The sequence below is a fragment of the Dromaius novaehollandiae genome, chromosome 12 (assembly GCF_036370855.1).
Source record: "Dromaius novaehollandiae isolate bDroNov1 chromosome 12, bDroNov1.hap1, whole genome shotgun sequence".
NCBI classification, from domain to species: domain Eukaryota; kingdom Metazoa; phylum Chordata; class Aves; order Casuariiformes; family Dromaiidae; genus Dromaius; species Dromaius novaehollandiae.
In genome coordinates this window covers 26,860,827-26,881,339 of record NC_088109.1, presented here as the reverse complement: position 1 = coordinate 26,881,339, position 20,513 = coordinate 26,860,827, and the positions used below count along the sequence as shown (strand labels likewise).

Sequence of the window (20,513 nt, the reverse complement as noted above, 5' to 3'; positions counted from 1 at the left end):
GCAGGGAGGGGACTTGTTCCTTCTGCCATTAAATTACTAATACCGGTTATTTCTCCCTCTTAGGCTTTCACAATCTGATACCTGTTTGCATTTTTTTTTTTTAATTTCACCCTTTTTAAACTATCTTTGCCGCCAAAATGTAAAGGTTTTCTTTGTTTTGCCTTCCTTTAAAAGACGCATCAGGCACGCGGTCCCTGCAGCCCCATGTGCCGTGCCAGACAACAGCCGAGAGCGCAGGGACAGTGCAAGGACGGCCGTGGCGGTCTTGCAGTCGTGACAGGTTACAGCTTAGCGCCCGCCATAACGAAGGAATACCTCTGTGTGGTTATATGGTGTAACAAACTGTCAATAGACGGTTTTTCTTCCTCACAGAAAACAAACAAAAACAAACAAAAACAAACAAAAACAAAAAACCCTGTGCAGCCCACTGTTGAACAGGCCAACTTCTAATAGCCACCAACCTCGTGCCTCTCTGCAAGGCGCCGCCGCCGGCAGGTGGCGCAGTACCGCGAGCTCCGCGCCCGACGCGGGGCGGGGCCCGGGCTGGGGGGCGGGGCCGGGCGAGGGGCGGGGCTCGGGCTGGGGGGCGGGGCCGGGCTGGGGGCGGGGCCCGGGCTGAGGGAGCGGGGCCGGCGCGACGCCGGGCGGGGGGCGGTGAGCGGAGGGGCCGGCGCGGCGGCGGGAGCAGGGGCGCCTCTCCGTCCCGCGGGTTGCGGCTGCCGGGAGCCGCCCGGCCGCCCCCGCCCGCCGCGGCGGGAACTGCAGGTCCCGCGGCCCCGCGCGGGGCGGTGCCGGCCGCCATTTCCGCGGCGCGCGCGGCGGCCGCCATGCCGATGAAGGGCCGGTTCCCCGTCCGGCGGACGCTGCAGTACCTCAGCCAGGGCGACGTCATCTTCAAGAGCGCGGTGAAGGTGATGACGGTGAACTACAACACGGCGGGGGAGCTCAGCGAGGGGGCGAGGTGAGCGGCGCGGCGCCCGGCGGCGGCCCCGGCGGCCGGCAGCGGTCGCGCCTTGCTCAGCGTTTTCTTTTCCCCCCCCAGGAGGTTTGTGTTCTTCACCATCCCGCAGATCCAGTACAAGAACCCCTGGGTGCAGATCATGCTCTTCAGGAACATGACGCCCTCGCCCTTCCTCCGCTTCTACCTCGGTAGGTGCCGCCGGCCCGGCCCGGCCCGAGCGGCGCGGTCGGGCGGCGGCGTGGTTTGGGCCTCCCCCTCCCCGCGGCGCCGCCGGGGCCCCCGACCCTGTGGGCAGAGAAGCACCGTCCCCTTCGGGAGGCGTCTGTGCCCCCCCCCCGGAGCGCAGCCGGCGGGGAGCTGCGCTGGCCGGAGCCGTTCGGCCGCGCTCCAGCACAGAGGCGTCCTGGGGGATCACTCTGCCTCTGAGGGCTGCACGTTAACGTCAGTTGCGTGCCCCGTGCCCGAGAGCCCCCCCGGCTGCTGCAGAGCGGGAAGGGGCTGCCAGGCACTCACCCTTCCCACACACTGACACATTTTTCTGGCAGACACCGGAGAACAAGTTTTGGTCGACGTAGAAGATAAAACCAACAAGGAGATAACAGAGCACATTAAAAAAATCTTGGGGAAAAGCAAGTAAGTAACACAGTCGAGAGTATGTCATAATACAGGCATGGAGAAGAGAACCTGTAGCTAGCTAAAGTCCATCGTTCCGGTAAATTGGGAGCTGGCAGGAGAAGGACTGCTGCCATTCAGTCTTCTGATAGTAACGAATGGATCTCTTTTGTTTTTTGTTTTGTTTTTTAAAGAGACACACTCGAAAAAGAGGAAAAAGAAAGAAAAAAACTATCACATCCTGGAACTTTTGGTCCCAAGAAATACCATCTGCGCGAGTGTATGTGTGAAATAGAAGGGCAAGTTCCCTGCCCTGCTTTTGTACCACTGCCCAAAGAAATGAGGGGCAAATACAAAGCTGCTATGAAAAATGAAGCATCAGCCTGATACCTCAAGTCAGGCAGTTGTGTTCCTTCACGGTTGGATGATAAAGGTGCTTCAGTGAGAGACAGCAGTATCAGCTCCTGGAAGAAGGAAAAAGTAAGCTTATATAATATAGACATCCTTGCTTCATAATTCTTCACCCAGCTACAACTAGAATAATTCAAGTGAAAAATATTCTTAAATAAATCTAAGTTAAAAAAAATTATTTGTGCTAGTTTTAAAAAGCATTGCAGTCAACTGTGCTGAAAGCAAGAAGGAAAATGGTATGACCAGAGTCCTGTTTCCTACTCATGCCTACTTCCATATGGTCACATCACTTTATAAATTCAAAAACACTGTCATGTTTGCTATGAGATGGAGAAAATAAGCTAAAAAAGTTAATTTAGCCCTAGAATTCCAAAGATTTAAAGGCAGTCTAAACATGTTCCTGCTGCTCTGTCTTGTAATAAAGGAACACAGCTAAATCGTAACATAATCCCAGGCTGAAAGTAAGTGCTGAGTTTTCTTATTAAACTGATGTAGTTACCATGCACAAACAGTTAAAAGTCTCATTTTTAAAAACAGTAAAACCTTTGCAGTTCACACTGCAGCTTTGAGAGGCATTGATAAAATGAAGAATACTGTATCAGCAGTAAAGAGGAATTTTTAAATTTAGTATTTGAAACGTGTGCTCTATAGTTATCTTTATTATCCTCCCGAAATTTTGTTTTAAACTATTCTTTTAAAAATGAAGACAATCTCAGAAACAGACTGATTCTTCAACAATCATGCTTACGGAAACTGTATTTAGAGGTTTTATCAACTTAAGTAAATTCTAGCCAAGTCCATTATGCTTCAGACTCCAATGATGCTGTGTACCTTCCCTCAAATATCCTGCATGTGCGCACACACACACACACACACAGAAACCCCACACGCAAAACTTCAGATCATAACTTCTAAAGTTAGACTTCTACCTCACCAGACTTCTATGTCACCAATTAACCTATACTGATACAGTATAGAACTACTACAGACAGTATTATAGTGCTTGGAATTAGCCTGACTGGGTGGTTTGTGCAACTACCTTATATGCTTGAATTATAGTAAGAATGTTTCAGCATTTCTCAGCTAATAGTTGAATATAAGATTTTGCCCTGATCCAAGCCTGCTTTAAAAATGATCACTGACATAAACAGCACAAAATAAACATGTTATTTTATTTCGTCTCTTACAAAGTTTCCAGAGTAGTGCATGCAATTTTAACAAATGTCAATGCTAGTTACTTAGCTTTATAGTTAAGATGTCTTCATTTTATTGTGCCTTGTAAGTTCCACAGCAGTCCAAATACCAGCATAAGGTTTTCCCTTTGGAGTCTTATGACTTTAATGTTAGATGTCTAGTATATCACTTAACACTGACAAAGATCATGAGGTATGCTAGTCTTTTATCTGCTTGTAAAAATTATTACATATACAATAAGGATAATTTATTAGTGTATTAGACTGTAAAATATAAACAAGGCAGGATATTTGCAACAAGGGGAAAAAAAACAAACACTTTTTAATGTACAAGCTGAAGCCACTGAAATATTCGTTTCATGTTGAGACCAAAAGATGTTCTGAGATATAATGCAGGGAATAATTTTCTTGACTAGCAAACAGATCTGTCTTAAATAACTATTTTATAGTAGTTCTTTTAAAACAAAAAATTCCAGGGATTAAGATTAGCTTTGTTAACACATATTCCTGCTGCCTTCATAAACCTCGTGCCACCGTTCAGTAGTTGAGTTCTCTCTGTTTACAAATCAGAGTCCTCTGTTCTTCATTTCACTTAGTGCAAAATAACACTCAAGGGCTCACTGATCTGTAATTAAAGATATTTCAGTATAAAAGCGTTAGGAATTTGCCTTTAATCAAGACAACCAGTTCTGCATACCTTACAGCTTCAGACTTAGGCTACTAGTATGAAGGTCAGTTGTCCTTAAGTGTCTGCTCTAAGTTATTTTGATCAGTTATTAGTGTCACTAAGTGAGGATATGAATTTTTATGGAAATTCTAGAAGTCCCTACGTCCGCTTATTAACAACAAAATAAAACTACAGTTCCTACTGTTTAGGTAGTACAACTGTTTTGTGTCTAAAATCCTATCCAATGCTTGGACTATAGCTATGCTATTCATGTATTATCAGAGGCATAGTTAAAAGCAATGTCCCATTCCATAAGAGTTTGCACTCCTGAGTAAGCCTAATGGTATTAGTGCTATATAGTGTGATCTGCCCGATTTTCCTCTATTTCAACTTTAAATAAGTACACCCTTTAGGCTAACCCCTCCCCATCACCCTTTCAAACACTGATGTCTGATGATGGGGCTCTGACTTTCAAGGACAAAAATCAAAGCAGCTCAGGCTCAGTGTTTTGCAAAGATGCAGGCTCACCTGTCACTGAAGTGATCCTACATTTTTAGATACTAATCTTCAGATGCCCAGCTCTAAGCCCTTGTGCATCACAGGCACTGACCTTCACCCACAGTCATACCCTGGATCACAAACCATAAGCAAGGCTCTTGATTTGGAGCTGCTTATTTAAGACAGACATGCTTATAGTTTCTTCTAAGAGGAATTAAATATAAAATAGAACTGCCTTTTGGTACTATCACAGCCACAGACTTTGTCCTCCAACTTCCACAGAATTCCAGTTTAGTGGCACTTCAGCTTTCCCTTGTAAACAAGATTTCTTTTCCTTGAATGCTAAGCACAGAGGGTTCCAGTCTCACGGATACTGGAAACATGATCATTCTGTCACCCAGAGAATACGAAGGAATGTGCAGGTTCCATCAGATAACTAGGAATTGGAAGGTTACCCTTGATACTATGTTTTGAAGTGGTACTAGCCTGATGCTCTTTTTGCTGGAAATGAGTGTTTAAATACTCGTTCCCACACAAGCAGGTCTCTGACCATGGCATAGCTTGCTTTATTACCCTGTAACCTGTGCCCAGAGCATCTGGGAAGCTAGAAGCGATGAAAAGGCAGCCTCCAAAGTTTACCTGGGAATTTTTATAAACACAGAAGAGTTACTCATATGAGATCAGTTTTCAAGTTCTTTTTATAGTCTTGAAGTCCCTTTTATGTATTAGCATTGCACAGAATTCATCTGCAGCCTGTAATATCCTGCAGCTCAAAGAATCAGTAGCCTTTTAACGGCTTAACACATTAAGGCAATTAAGTTAGCCTGTAACACCTGCACTGTTGTTATCAGAGGATACCTGAGGCACAGAAACTTCAGAAAAGTTTTGGTCTCCTTTTGAAAGGCCAATACTACAACTACTACAATAATTCTGTGACAGAAAGGAGAAGGAAAGATGACAAGACAACCTTGCGACCATTTCCAAATTGTGATTCCCAATTAGCACTCAACCATTTTGACCGAAATAAGCACATGATAAGACCAGTCAGCATAAAAAAGACTGTAACAAATTATTTTAAAATAATTTCTTACTAAAAGTGTTCAAGACCAGCAGCATGCCAGCATTCCTCAATTTTCATTCCCCAAGACTGAGTAGTAGTGGAAATGCCTAAATGAAAGTGCGTAAAACTCAAGATTCTACAATTCCCTCTCATAACCTATATTCCTCTTTACAATTATCTGCTCCACCTTCACATGTTTAAACAGTGGACTTAAAACAATCATTACATGACCCTGTTGCTGCCTCAGCAGTTTGATTTCTCCTTCTGCTTTGCTAACGTGCGCTTCAATTCCTTCAAGTTCTCTGTCAATACCTCCACCTCATCCATTCGTCCACTATGTTTGGCATCAAATATATAAGCTTTGATATTATCTATCTGTTGGAGAAGCAGTTCTTCCTCAATAACCTCCTCTCCTGAGAGCTCATTGTCATCGTCCACTTCAAAGGGATTGGTAGAGGATCCCTCTTCAAATGGATTCCCAGAATTCCATCTGTCCCCAGGCTTTTGAAATGTATTTCCATCCTCTTCAAAGGGATTTGAAGTACTGACGGCTGCTCCATTAGTTTGTTCATCCTCCTCATCATTTTCAAATGGATTATATTCCTTTTTGTCACTCTGCAAAGCTGTGTTAGAAAAAGAAGCCATTTGAGAAGCGCCTTTGGCAAATAGATTAGCAGGGTCTTCCTCTAATTGAGGAGTATCTGCATCATCTTCAAAGGGGTTTAGAGATGCTGTCTGATTTTGGTCTTTGCCTCTATCACACCGTGGGACATTCTGGGGTCTGACCGGGACGATCAAGTGCTCTTTAGCTGGCAGCTCTTCAACAACAGGAGCTTTAAAACTTGGGTTCCTTTTGATCTGAGTAATATCCAAATCCAATGCATGTGCTATCAAGTTCTGATTCTCTTTTTCGGCTTCATGCTGATGCTGCTTGACTTCTCTGAAGTCTAAGGAGCGTGTCCTTGAGTGCTGAGACATGACTTTGTGGTGTTCTCTTTCCCACTCTTTTTCACGAAGAACCTGAAGTTCCTCCCTCTGCATTTCTTCCTCTTCTGCCTGTTTTTTAGAAAGCTCAATAGCTTTCTGAGTCTGCTGTTGATCATACTCATCCTGAAGCTGTCTCAGGTTCTCTTGCAACATATGGACTTCATCTATCCGATTAGCTGCCTTTGCTTGCTTAATAAAGGATGTGATATTGTCAATCTGCTGAAGAAGTGGGTCTGCTATCTCTCTCTCTCGAGATATGCTAGATGTGGGTAACCAGCCTTCGGATTTCCTTACTGTTCCTTTTTTCGGATGAGTTGCGTCACCATTAACTGCAGCTGCAGATCTGGAGATCAAATCTTTCTGCTTTTCCTCTTGTTTTCTGCACGTTTCAAGAGCCACCTAAGACAGTCAGCATTTAGAACACCATAAGCTTGAAAAATGCCACTTTTATATCTATAGCTACAAAAAGTTAGGATAGCTACATTAGACATTGCTGGCCCCCACTGAAAGGGATCGGTAGCATTTTTGGTTACTTTATGCATTTATGCTTTCCCCAGTCTTTAGAAGAGACCCTAGAGTCACAACAGGTATTTGCAAGGAATTCAGTTAAAGCGATTCTCTTAATTTCAGAAATACATCTCCCTGGTAAGTACCTTAGAGTACACTTCCAGGCCAACATGAAAAAGTGTGCCTCACAACACAAATATACTCAAAGAGAAGTGAGCATCACACTGCAGAAAATGCCTGTTTTCACAGTACTACCTAAATGCTTCTCTTCATTCATCTGTGAAGATACTTATCAAAATCCCATCACATATGCCTATACAAACTTCAGGCCAAGCAGAAGCAGTGATGGTACTGCACATAGAGCAAAAATTGCCTAGGCAACTGTGCCAAAAATGGTTTCAAATTGATTTGGATAGTAACCTAATCACATCTGACTATAGCAGACACTTCTGTAATGGAGCATCACACAATGTTAAAGGTCATTAATATGATTAGATTATGGAATGCAATATATCACCAAGTTTTAGAGAATATAAATGCATCCTGCCTCAAGAAACTGTACCAAAAAATTTAACAAGATTCTTATTTCTCAGCTTCTACCTTAAGATAAAGCTGATTTACTGTATAATTAATGATATCTTCCCTCCTAACTGAAAAACAAACAAAACCCCCACCCTCTCTCTGAAGAGGCATCCTCATTCTAGATGTGTGCTCTTTTATGACCTAATGAAGTCTCCAAACTCTACTTGTGCAAATGGGCTCCACAACACAAACTTCAAACCCACAAACTAACAGAATTGTGTATATAGTTACATCTTTGTAGGAGGCCCCCATAAAAGATGGCATAGATCTTAACTTTTCTTACCATATGCAATCTTTTCTTCTTCAACTCTTCATACTGGTCTTTGGTTGGCAGGGACATCAGACCAAGGAGTTTTTCCTGGCAAAAATTTAAGTATTTATAGTGTTGCTTGCAGGCATTCAGCCAATCTTCAAGTACTCAAAAACAAATACCACTGAGACAAAACCACAGGCAAACAAAACTTCAGTCACTGCTGCAAGTCTTTAGCTGTACCCAAGCACAGCTTTGCTGCCATAACTATATCGCTAGCTAGGTTAAGACCTCAGCAAGAGGCACAAAGCCAAGATGCGAAGCGTGCTTTCTCTTTCATCCCCAAACTTGATAATGCTCTGACTACATTATCTTTATTTGAGCTAGCTCATTTAAAGCTACCTTAAGTCCTTAGAGGACCTGCAGAAAATGTGTAGAGCTAAGCATCCTGTCAAATAGTTTCAAACCGTGGGGATACCTAGCAAAGAGAACACTATATAAAATTCATATTCAGCTCATAACATACGCTCCATTTACCTGAACAAAAAGCGTCGCTGAGTATCTTATCATTCTTTGAAGTTGCAGTATTTTAGGATGGGGTTGGGGCTCTTCATGCAAGCCCAGACTCAAAATCTTCTTACTGAATTAAGACAAACATGCAAGCTCATCAGTTCAAGAACACGCGCCAGGGAAAATTCAACAGAAAGGGGGAGGAATGGAGACAACTTCAGATGAAAATTTTCTGTTGTCCTTTTAGGTAAATCATTCTGAGTGTTACAAGTTCTAATGCTTTTTAGAACTATGCTTCTTTTTTAAAACTTTGCTTCCGCTGTGCTTAGTTATTTTCACTGCAGCGGAATGCAGGATTTTTAAGGCTGGAAAAGAAAGCAGAAAATGATGGCACATAGGAACAGTATCTCCCTTTCAACATTCTCTTTACAATTGAGCAGAAAAGTTCATTATCCTTATGAATAAGTAGGTAGATGCTATAAAAACATGGGGCCCCACAGCTAAGAAAAATTACAGAAGAGTCATAAGAGAAAGAGATACGGCCCAAGCTCTGCTGGAAGAGGAAATTTTCCAAATGTGCTTTATTGTTATGATACGTAGAGTGAGAAAGCGAGCAAGAAATCTTCCTTTACCTTAAAGCATCTATCAACTCATACACTTTTTGAATCTCCACCCTCAAGTCATTAGCATGTTCAAGATTATAGGTCATCTCCCCAGCACTGAGAAGGGAAAAAAAAAAAAAAAAAAAAAAAAAGCAACTTTATTATGTCATGCATCCAACTAACAATACATACCACACTAAAAGTTATCCCAAGACGACTAAAACACCACAGATATAAGAATAGCTAACCCTTTACAATGATTATTTTATTTCAAGCTCATTGTGTTAAAAAACCCTTTCTTTCTGACAGAATGGAAAATTACAAACAACTCGTGAACACTAACATTTCACAGAAGATGGTAAGATTTTATGATTTCATTATTTACAGTTATAGAAGAAACTATTTCAATACAAGAATCTCACCCTGTCAATAATCTAAAATATACACAACTTTACAATTGTATCTGTTTTGTGTGCATCTGTTTTGTGTGTTTGGGGGTTTTTTATTATTTTTTCCCTCCACGGAGAATGAGTGGGAAGGAAAACTGGTTGAATTAAGTAACTATACCATTACATAGTAAAATAGCTATCTCTACTTTTTGTCCGAAAACAAAAGCCTACAACCCTACATGACAACACAATAATACACAGTTTATGGGAATCTCGTATTTATTGATTACAAATTAGGATTTACTAGGGAAGACTCTACCAGCTTTTAATCCTCCCCCTCCTTTTTCATCACATATATACAAAATAATGATCATGCTCTCAAAAGTTACTTCTCTATCCGTATGATCCCAGGATTTCTGAGTACTAGTCAGGAATTTTAATTTTCACCAATAAGATGCTCATTTTGTCCGATACATACTTCCATCATCCAGGACATTTGTACTTTTATTTTGTTTCAGTTGTTAAGCTGCATAACACCAGCTGTCCTGAAGTCATTACAAAGAGCAACCACAGTTTAGCGTTTTTTTTTCCACATTCTAAACTTATTTCTTCCTTTTGGGAAGAGTGCTTAACAAAAAACAGTTTTTGTTAAGAAAAGTGACAGCATAGCAATTATGTAACCATCAGATCTGAAGAACTGGCACAGGAATATTGGTTAAAGTTCATTTCATGATGTCTCAGACCAATGCGTGTAGTTCTCTCCTCTGCAAGCCAGAAGTATAACCTGACATCATCTTGGAGATCTAGCTGGAGAGATTTAAGTTACCCCAGTTACAGAGTACTACCTCAAGAAACGACACACAGCATGTTGCGTGAGTGCTGCTTATCCACGGTAGCACAGCACAAACCAGCCAGATGTGAAACAACTGCCAGATGGAGGTGGCTTGCTTTAGAGAAGAACAGAGGAGAAACAGTCAAATAATCCTTTGCTGTGGCACTACTTGGAGCCACACCATCCAGCTAAGGGCAGTAATATCCTGCTACAGCCGTTTCTAAAAGGCTCATGTGATAATACGCCAAAAATTGTAGCATCATACTTTTTTGCAAAGATGACATGGCAAAGTAGGATGGTGACATCTCACCACGAAGAGGTTAAAACAAAACAAAAAACTTCTCTGCTACTGCTGCTATTAATAATCAATTCAGTATTACTTTGAAAAGCATCCAATAGACATTTCAAGTGCTACTAAACTGCAGTTTAGCAAACACAATCACCCATGTAAGAATAAACAAAGAAAGTGTCACACCAAGGATAGTGTGTTGCTATTTATCTCTTAATTTGCAAAACTAAAATCCATAATGGGTCTGCCTAGTCATCAGTGACCATACCTTATATTCAGTATGTGCCTCTATAGGAATAATATAGAGCTACATAGTAAATCCAACCACAAATACAAATAAGTAAAATCTAAATGAGAGAAGGAGCCCCTGAATTAATTCGTCTGACTTCTTTAATTTTGAAGGTGTGAAGTAGGGAAAACATGTAAGAACACTCGCATTTTTTGAAAGGCTGTACAGAAATGCAAGGTGTGATTGTTGTTACAATCCTTTCAAGAGCAGATTCTAGTGATCTTCATGAGGTGATCAAACACAGCAAGGTGGAGAGGAGTGATGATCTGAGTGATAAGTGCATCCACAATTCATTGACTTACACACACTACTTGTCTTCTGAAGTTTGAGATCATGTTTGAAAATATATTTTAAATACTAAGAATGCAAGACAAAAAGGAAAATTTTCCATAGTACCCTACTTTGCCTCTCCTTTGGAACAGTTTCCTCAAATCCATTCGCTATACAGCTTCTTCTCTGCCTTCAGAAACTCCTCAAAATCCGCCTATTTCAGCAACATCACAAATACTGACTATATATTTTTTTTTATAGCCAAGAAATGTATTACTTTTCTCTCTAGCCTTCATTACTTTTGTACAATTACATCTTTAATATTAGTGACATGTAGCAGGCTTATATTGCTTTTAACCAATATGGTAAGTCTTCTAGCAGGTGATTATAATACCTATGGTAATCACCTCCTAATAACATGCAGGTCTATAATGTGAAATTCTGACCACACTTAAATCAGAGGATGTATTTTTAACGACTGCTAAGACTCACATTTCTCCCACTCTAGAAACTTAGAGCATCACCTTTATCAGTTATCTCCACCTTTGTTACCTGTTTGTGAAAATAAAACATTGCTAATTCAGGCCCCCAAAATATGTACCAAAACTTTGGCATAATCAATTAATAATTCATCACCAGGATAATACTTGCAAGCTTTAAGACTTGCTTTAATGAACAAGGCCATTTATTAGTTTTTGGATAGGTACTTGGCTAGGTAAAAAACACAGAATCTAATACCAGTTTTTCTTATAACCTTGTAGCCTTATCACACTGCTTCCTTACTCCTTCCCCCACTTTGAGGGAGGAAAAGTGCATCATATTCATAAACACAATTAGCAAACGGGTCTTACTTTAGTGATTCTGCCATCCTTATGTATTCAGGGGCTTTCTGGTCAACCTTCTCCATGCACAGTCGGAGTTTCTTGTTTAAAAAAAGTATAAAAAAGAACTTGAATTAAAACACTAATGCAAGAACCTGCCGTCATAAACTTTTCATGTGCTGCCTGTGCACACTCAAAGTTAACAGTGATGAAAGCTGTCTTGCCATTCGAGATCACAAAGCCCTCCAGCTATCCTCAGAACACAAGGAGTCTCTGTACTCCTGCACGATGAACTTCGAATTCAGAAGCTGTTTTAATAGATGACTTGGGAATCTCTTGGTTTTCTGAAATTAAGACTAGAAGCTGTCCAGCAGTACTAGCTTGGGTGTTTTGCAGACTCTGCTGAAGATACCTGACAACTGACAGTAAGTGTTTTCAAAGTATATTTGTATACAAAGTGTTCAATGCTCTTAATTTAGATGGTTCAAAAAAGTATTTTGCCACCAGCATGTGGACAAACGGTACTAAAAACATCAAGTCCTCTATTTCCTGCAGCCCATTAACAAAGTGCACAGCATGCCATTGGTTTAAGTGTTCTGAACAATCTCAGTGAACAAAGTTCACAATTTTGAGAGGCATCTCAGAACTATTATCTCTAGATGATGAGAATGAAGACAGATCCTAAAATGAGGATTTAAGTTAATGGGGGATATAAATACTATATAGCAACTGGCTCCATCATTTCATATGTATCTTTATTAGATGGCATGAACATCCAATAGACTCCATTCTCACACAAATGAATAATAAACAAGCTATAAATTCAGAGGCTGGTATGAGAGGGCAAGCCAGAAGTCAAGTAATAACAACTACAGATGTATTCACCAAGGACGAAAAACAGCAAGGAGTTTGATTTACCTCATAGAGTTTCACAATCTCTGGGGTGTATTCTTTCTCATCAATCTGTTGTTCTCTTTTGAGCAGGGTGTCTTTGCAGTGCTGACAACAACGGATCCTGTCATCATCTTTCTCATCCAGAACTGAGCTCACGCTGCTTATGCTGCTAATGCTGCCACGGCGGGAGCCATGGACACTATTAGGTGAGGAGTTCGGGCTAGTATGAGAACCCAAGGCCTCTTTGCTGGCACTGGTGAGTTTGCCTGAAGGTCACATACAGGTAATTTTACAGTGACTGGAGAAGCCAACAGATTTTACGAACACTAATACAAATGAATTGCACTTTAACAGAAGCTTTACAGCCAGGTAATAGGCGAAAAACAAGTTGAAACAGTTTGCTGGAAGACATGCTGGGAATCTGGACTACAAGTCAGAACTTGGGTCTTTAAATCCTGCTGCAACCCAGAAGCAGCTGGGAACCTCCTACTTTGCTAATACCTAGAAGCAGTCTCATGTTGGAGCTTGCATGGCTATAGAATAAGGCATGAAAGAACAGAAGTAGTAACACTTTCCAGGTTTTGCGCTTCAACTCTCCAAAGAGCCCAATTAACAGCATTTATTTCCACAGAAAATAGTTTCCTCATTAATGCTCAAGAGGAGGAAATTAAAGTTGGTAGGGCTTCTTAAAGGTTTATGGCTGAATTTCCTTAATGTCAGCATTTAGACAACCATGGAAAAGATGGGAAATAGCCACAACAGCCTTAAATGAGAAGAACCTTGGCAGTTACGATTCCAAAAGATAACACCTTCATAGTTATGGTAATTAGTAGAATAAGACAAAGATTAATTATATATTGGATACTACTACTTCTACTGACTCTGTTATGTAACACTTCCAAAAATCTGAAGAAAGAACAAAGAATGGAGAAATCATTCCTCTTATTGTTAACAACATCTGTTGTGCAGACAAGTGCCTGCGTGGAATTAAACAAACCATTAAGGAGGAGTTTTCCACACAAGCAAAATATTTTCATCAGCTTGGTTCTAGTGGCAAAAAGCCAGGATACAGCTAGCATCCCAAGTGAGATAAGGAAAGTAGGAATTAACACCACCCACTGTACTTACTTGCCAAAGGAAGACTGACAAGTTCCATGCATTTCTTGCACATGATAGACCCACAAAGGCGGCAGTGGTGACGTCTGTTTCGAATACTGAACTTATTGCCACAGTCTGGGCAGAATGGAACATCCTGGTCACTGACCCAAGGCACAACAGACTTTTCTATAGCTGTGATCAGGTGGGGAGAGGGAAGACACACAATATAAGATATTCATCAAACGCATTCTTCAGCTGGCAAACGGTTCAGGTAAGCTCATACCTACCTCTTATTTTAGCTGACTCTGTGTTTGCTCTGTCAAACGATGTAAGCTAAAAGAAGATAAATAACACACATTCGAAGAAATTGTATTTTGGGAGGAAAAAAGGCATTTTTTTAAAGCTAGGACTCTCAACCTTGATAATGTCCTGTTAAGTACAATTAAAATAATCTGTGTTTTACATGAGATCCCTATAACTTTTTTTAATTTATTTCTAAAGCACTATTCATGTAAGTAGTGCTGAACAACGACTGCCAAACCTACACAAATCAGAGCATTTTGGACATAATTCTTACAGCATCCATCATTACTGCATCTGAGCAAAAAATCTAAGTAAAACAGATAAGTGGTAAATTAGGAAGAATAAGAAGCTGGAAGAATCATAAGGAAAACATTATAGAGAAACTTAAAGTAAAACAGAGAAAATATACAGAGAGCAGATGGTTCCTGAAGCACATGGAAGCACATCTTCAGCTTCAAAAGAGCGCAAACAAACAAAACCCATATCCCTGGTACAGGGTCAGACAAAGCACAGTGCACAAAGAAAAAAAGGGAAAAAAGTAATGTGTGAAAAGAGAGTCATAGGTCACTGTCCTTTATAAAAAGTGCGTAACTAGATAAATGATACTCCTTATACAAAAAGATGATTTTATACCTAGGAAACATTCAGAAGGCTGGACTGTCAAGAAGAAGCAAGTTTACCTTTTCTAACCTGATTATTAACTTATTAACTTCAACTACATAGTGATCAATCCTGGCTGCTCGGTGTTTCTTGAAATCAGAAAGATGGCTTCTCATAGCACCTGGAGAGGGAGGGAGCGGGAGAGGGAGAGAGAGACACAGTTTTCAGAGTCATCCAGGGGTTCTGTATGGGCATAAATGCACTTAAATGGTCCTTGAAAGACAGCATTCACTTCTTTTCACTGTTTATTTCTCATGTCCAAATGCAATTTTAAAAACACATTAGAATCCCGGTTTTTTGTGGTGCTGCTCTGAATACAAGATGCAGGCTAAAGCATTATCTCTTTGTTAGCAATAAACAGTGTTTTATTTCTATTACAGAACACAACAAGCACTATGTTAAAGAGAACACCTGCAACGAAGAAATTTCCCCCTTCATGCCTAAGTTACATTTGGCAAGCCGTTATCAACTAGTAGTATTTTCAAGACTAACTCCCTATAGTTTCTTGACCACAGCTGGAACAAAGGGAGAAAGCAGATCCAATAAATATTTAAGGACTCTACAACAGCAATTTTTCTTTCAGATTTCTGATCATCTTTCCACCTTTAGGGGCCTGCATCAAAGCCTAGCTGATGGTTCAGATTTACATAAATCTGATTACTGAGCACACAAAAGAACAATACAGAATTCAAAACAATGTTGAGGTAGAGTTTTGATCCTTTTCTGGATAACATGAGCCAGATACTAAAAATCAAAGTTGCAGACAAAATACAAAAATAATTTTTCCTCTGTAATTTGACAGGTAGGACAGAAAAATCAGACGTTACTGTTTGATACTAACTGTTTATAAGAATATAAGATGATCTCACTTCCTCATTCTAATGAAATGTGCAGAAAACCTCCAAAGCCAAATTCACAGGAATGGAGGGGCCCCTCTAGGTAACCGAGTTCACTCTGCTATTGCACACATCACAAGGTCCCTTTCACAAACCCACCAAATCTCATCCTAAAATCAGTAAGGTTCATCTTCCCCACTTCTATCAGGAAACAGTTTTCCTTTCTCTAATGTTTAGAAGCCTTCTGCTAGTTCACAGCCTAAATTTATTCTTAGCTAATATTCATAATTATGATTGCTGAATAGACTGCTGAAATAGTCAAAGTCAGAAGTACCATCACCTACAGAACTCAGACTCTGGCAGACCCACAGGACTAAGTCCCCATCTGGCAGCAGCACAAGGAAAACCTTCCCAGGACTCACCAGTAATGGTACTGCCTCCTCTTCTTCCTCTGCAAATAACTAATAGTTCAGTAATGGTAAAGTGCAATTTCTAGTAGCAGTATTTGTAATTACAGGCTCAGCCAACATATTCTTGAACACCTGCAAAGTTTAGATCTACATCCAGAGTTGAGTTTTTTATTGATTTTTTTAAAATTAATTTTTAATTAATTTTTTATTAAAGAAAACCTCTTTCTGATGAGAGATGATGTACACTTTAAATCCAAGCAAAAAAGTGAAAAAGTTAAAATGAAGGGACAAGCTTTCCATCAGGCACATAAACTAACATCTACTTTAAGTATAACCTAAAAGCCAGAGATTTTATATAGCTATAGTTTAATTACTGATTAGTGGATTATCTGTTTTGTAAAAAGCCAAATGATGGTTGCAGAACATTTCGACAAAGCTAGATCTACAGAAGTAAACACGTGTATCCAGCAGGTCTCAACAGCTCAGGCACAATGATATCACAAACATAGCTATCTTGCTGCAAATGTCAGCTGCGGTCCTTGTGTGGGTTTACGAGGTTTTTTTGCATTACCTGCAGTTTCCCAATCACCCTATATAACATAGGTAGGGTGCAAGAAACCATATCCAAACCATCACCCCATACTGTGGCATTCTTCATGCAGCTTCAGCAAAACTGTAGCATTTTCCCCAATTAAAATTAAAAGAAAAAAGTTATCCACACTGCGTATCACTCGCTAATTCTCTTACCTAGTTCTTGGGGCTCCCACATGTATGGATCTACTCCACCATAGCTAAATGACTCATATCGTTCCTGAGACCCCGAATCAGTTCGATCATCTTCTCGTTTCAGCAATTTCTTCTTTGCTCTTTTGGCCTTCTGGACTAGATCTGGAAAAGACAGACCTGCATATCAAGCACTAGGCAGTTAGTCACTGACTATTTGTCATTTGAAGCCAGTATAGAATACTCCTCTGATCTTTTAGTACAAGTCTTTTTCCTTGATGACAAGTTTATTGTTAACATTTTTGATTTTACACAAACATAACCTGGTCTGTTTGGAACCAGAGCATGGTTCAGAGCCGATATGAAACGCTGTTTGTTGTCTGTTATAAAGTAGCACTAAGCTCCTAATAACAAAGCTGTAGTTTTAGGCACACCATTCAGGGACTTTACTGAAAACCGTAAGCTGTTGACTAAAGCAGCATTAACTTACGGGACCCAAGCCATACCATGCTGGGACATCATACACAACAGCTCTTCATTCCTAATGATTTTCTGAGGATTCAAGGATGCTCAGCACTTTCTTTTCTCTATTTTTGCACTAACTGCAAACTAAGAATTTCAGTGTGCTTGTATATCTAGATAGTTTCCCAAGTACTAATGCAGCCCATTCCATTATCGCGTATGAATGCGAGTGAGAGGAGGACGGCCTACCGGGCCAAAAGAAAGATGGGGAATTGGAAGCTTTAGAGCTTTTATCCCCCTTGCAGCTATGTTCCTCTTTGGAAGCTAGCAGAAGTTGAGGGTGCTAATTTTCTTGCAAAAGACATTCAATATCTCCTAGAATTAAGTCTTTTACACATCAAGATTTCTGACGCGGTGCTGGGAACCATGAGTTATCAAGTCCCTTCAGATCTCTAATTTCCTTATTTAGTATCTAAAACACTAGAACTTCCACCTCAACCACATCAGCGTCTCTGTTCCAGAGTTTCAGTCACTACAGCTGTGCCAGCAGGATCCCCTCCTGCAAGCATCATACTTACTAACGAGTTTTTCGGCTGCCGAAATGATGCTTCCTCACAAAATGACACTCACTGAAATAAAACACTCTTCTCAATAAAGCTGTGTCCATCAGGCTGGCAAGGGCTTTGTCAGCATTGGAACATCATCTCAGAAATAGGATTTCTCCTCCCATCTCTCCCCAAAGTACTCCCAAGCCAACATGACAAATGCCAGCTGAACGCTGCCGTTTCTTTCTTAGGTGAGGCTTACACTATATAAACAGGAAATACATCTGCACTAAGGACTTTGGGAGTGAGACATACACAAAAAGAATTTGTGATGCCTCATGGCTTTGCCACAGACACAAAAGGTTTTCAAGCAGACTTCATAATGTCTTTTGTAACAAAAATCAAACACAAGTACCTCAGTATGAAATGACGAGAAATCACCTTATAGCTCCACAATCAGGATACTCTGAATTCGGCACAAAATCACGTAACTACTTGTGATAAACAGTTTGAACACTAGTCCCTTGTTTAAGGAAAATATATAGTTTTGTTGGCCTTCTGTGTAGGAGAGACTTTATTGGGTAGAGTTTGACACAAATAACTAGGACAGAAAGTAAGCAAATAAAAACAATATCCTTTATTCAAACACACAGAGCAAAGACAGCCTGAGAAGGCACAGTACACTACTTTAAACGAAAAGAACACCACAGAGAGAACAAAATCAAAATGCAGGTGTTCTGTGTTAAATAAGAGAAAGCATTTGGGAAATCTTACCAAGCCTAAGTTGTTGTTGTTTTCTTTCCTCTTAGTGCAATGAAAACCACATTGTTCTGGTTTAAACACTCCACTGAAGCATCTGTGATTCAGGTATTATAGCACTGTGCCCGTGATGAGAACACGCCTGCAGTACTGACCAGTCTACCTTCACCGTCCAAGAAGAGCACAGTGCTAAAAGCCAAGAAGTAGCCAGACTGATGGAAAGCAGCTTAAAGACTTATAAAATATTCAGTTGTGCTACTCTTAAGATAGGTTATTAAAAACAGGAACTTCACTTAGAAGAGAGCCCTTGGAAGTAATCACCATCAATCCCATAGGGAAAAAAGTAAAAATCGAAACTGCCAGGGCACTCTCTCTCTTATAAAGTAAAAATGAAAAGATTTTTGCAAGGAACACAGAAAACTACCCACTTCTCTGCACATTTTTCTCACCAGTTAAAGACACAGCGTAGGTAAAGGAAAAAAACAGGGAAGCAGTATTTTACTTGAAAAGAATCCAAAGGGATTTTCCAAACACCAGTGAAAGTTGCTCTGGGATACTCAGCATCTACTGCCCTCCCTCAGCCAGCACCTCCACCCATGTTCTCGTCCATGTTTTCCTACCACCAACCTTCCTTAACTTTACACTTTGCCTTACCGTCAAAAACAAGGGATTAATGAACTGGTACCTGGCAAGTACCAGAGATTACCCCTACTCTGCAAATTCTTCAGATAACACTTGGAATTTCATCTGGGTTAGAGTATAGATCTGAGAGGGTTCAGGTTAAAAACCAAACCAAGCCCAAAGAGGAGAAAAAAGAAGGCCAATAATAAGACCAGTGCACACAATCAGACATCTGAGAAGTCAGGCCTTTAGAGTGCCTGCTTTCAGCAAGTAAGTTCTAAAACATCAGTAAAGTCGGTGAGTCAAGAATAATGTAATAACTATGCCTTAGCTTAAGCGCTTTGACTAAGAAATGGAATCCTGAGCCTCGCTTGCAGCTCACTTCAGTTAATATTTTTTTATCATAAGACATTTTGAGAGAGTTTGCGGCACAAGCAGGAATTTTACATGGCAAAACAGAAGCACCAAAGCGGCCGTGAGGCCTCTTACTTTTGAGCTGCCCTTTGACGTCTCTGTCCTCACTGGAGTGCTCCTCTTCGTAGTGCGCCTGGAGCTGGTAGAAAGACTGAAGGTCCTTCAGGCACAGGGGGCACAGGAAGCCCTCCCTCATCTCCCCCGGGTCGCCGAAGGGAGGCGGGCAGCCGGATGCCATGACGCCTGGAGTCACTCGCGGGACAGCGGCTTCTTCCTGACCTCCAGCACGGGCCGGGCCGGGCAGCGGGGCGCGGACGAGCAGCGCGGAGGCGCCATGGCCCTTCGTGCGCGCAGCAACCTGGGAGAAACCGGGCGGCAGGCGCAGCTCAGCGAGCGGCTCCCCGGAGCCGCCGGGGCAGGGCCGCAGCACCCGGCGGGGGGGCGCTCTCCCGGCGGCCCGGGGAGGCCGCCCGCAGCAGCGGGAGCGCGCGGCCCTTGCCCGCGCCTCGGCTTGGCGGGGCCGGACAGCGCCGCGCCGGGAGAACCACGGCCCGAGCCGCAGCGCCCGGGCGGGGACGCGACGCCGCAAGGGCCGGGGGGGGGGGGGGGAGAAGGGGGGCGCGGGGCGGCGGCGCAGACGACTCCCCGCGCGGGGCGCGCCAGGGCGGGGCGGCGGCGCAGGCGCAGACGACTCCTCGCGCGGGGCGGGGCGCGCCGGGGCGGCGCAGGCGCAGACGACTCCTCGCGCGGGGCGGGGCGGCGCAGGCGCAGACGACTCCTCGCGCGGGGCGCGCAGGCTCGCGGCCCCCGGCGGCGCGGAGGGGCGGCCGGGAAGGGGCGGGGCGGGGCGGGGCTTCGCGCTGGCGCCGGGCGCGGGGGCGCCCCCTCACCGTAGGGCGCACAGGGGCGCTGCCAGCGCGGGGCGGGCCCAGCCCCGGCCGGGCGCGGCGTCGCCTCGGCTCGCGGACGCGCGTGTCTCCAGCGGCAGGGCGGCCGCCCGGAATCCCGCCTGCGGGAGCGGCGGAGCGCCGAGCTATCAATGGGCGGGGGCGGGGCTC

At 42.4% G+C, this 20,513-nt stretch overlaps 2 protein-coding genes across 2 annotated transcripts; one reads left to right on the top strand and one right to left on the bottom strand.

The window, feature by feature from the left end:
• Window positions 1–595: 595 nt before the first annotated feature.
• On the top strand, window positions 596–7,839 carry MRPS25 (mitochondrial ribosomal protein S25). The gene is made up of 4 exons (XM_026099678.2): window positions 596–961; window positions 1,043–1,149; window positions 1,507–1,594; window positions 1,768–7,839. The coding sequence occupies exons 1-4, from the start codon at window positions 828–830 to the stop codon at window positions 1,958–1,960; spliced, it is 522 nt and encodes a 173-aa protein (XP_025955463.1). The 5' UTR covers window positions 596–827; the 3' UTR covers window positions 1,961–7,839.
• On the bottom strand, window positions 3,138–20,503 carry RBSN (rabenosyn, RAB effector). Its single transcript, XM_064519278.1, has 12 exons — window positions 20,346–20,503; window positions 19,531–19,813; window positions 16,679–16,819; window positions 14,706–14,806; window positions 14,010–14,055; window positions 13,753–13,914; window positions 12,649–12,890; window positions 11,761–11,831; window positions 8,871–8,957; window positions 8,266–8,368; window positions 7,762–7,836; window positions 3,138–6,788 (listed from the first exon to the last, which is right to left on the bottom strand). The coding sequence occupies exons 2-12, from the start codon at window positions 19,691–19,693 to the stop codon at window positions 5,646–5,648; spliced, it is 2,334 nt and encodes a 777-aa protein (XP_064375348.1). The 5' UTR covers window positions 19,694–19,813; window positions 20,346–20,503; the 3' UTR covers window positions 3,138–5,645.
• Window positions 20,504–20,513: the final 10 nt, after the last annotated feature.

What these genes read in the sequence shown, in the direction of transcription:
- MRPS25 (XM_026099678.2), top strand. Translation starts at nt 828, where the DNA reads ATGCCGATGAAGGGCCGGTTCCCCGTCCGGCGGACGCTGCAGTACCTC. An exon ending in GAGCTCAGCGAGGGGGCGAG is followed by an intron (nt 962 to 1,042) that starts GTGAGCGGCGCG and finishes TTCCCCCCCCAG; the next exon opens with GAGGTTTGTGTTCTTCACCA. An exon ending in AAAATCTTGGGGAAAAGCAA is followed by an intron (nt 1,595 to 1,767) that starts GTAAGTAACACA and finishes TGTTTTTTAAAG; the next exon opens with AGACACACTCGAAAAAGAGG.
- RBSN (XM_064519278.1), bottom strand. Translation starts at nt 19,693, where the DNA reads ATGGCATCCGGCTGCCCGCCTCCCTTCGGCGACCCGGGGGAGATGAGG. An exon ending in CGTCAAAGGGCAGCTCAAAA is followed by an intron (nt 16,820 to 19,530) that starts GTAAGAGGCCTC and finishes TGTCTTTTCCAG; the next exon opens with ATCTAGTCCAGAAGGCCAAA. An exon ending in AGGATGGCAGAATCACTAAA is followed by an intron (nt 8,958 to 11,760) that starts GTAAGACCCGTT and finishes TTCCCTTCTCAG; the next exon opens with TGCTGGGGAGATGACCTATA.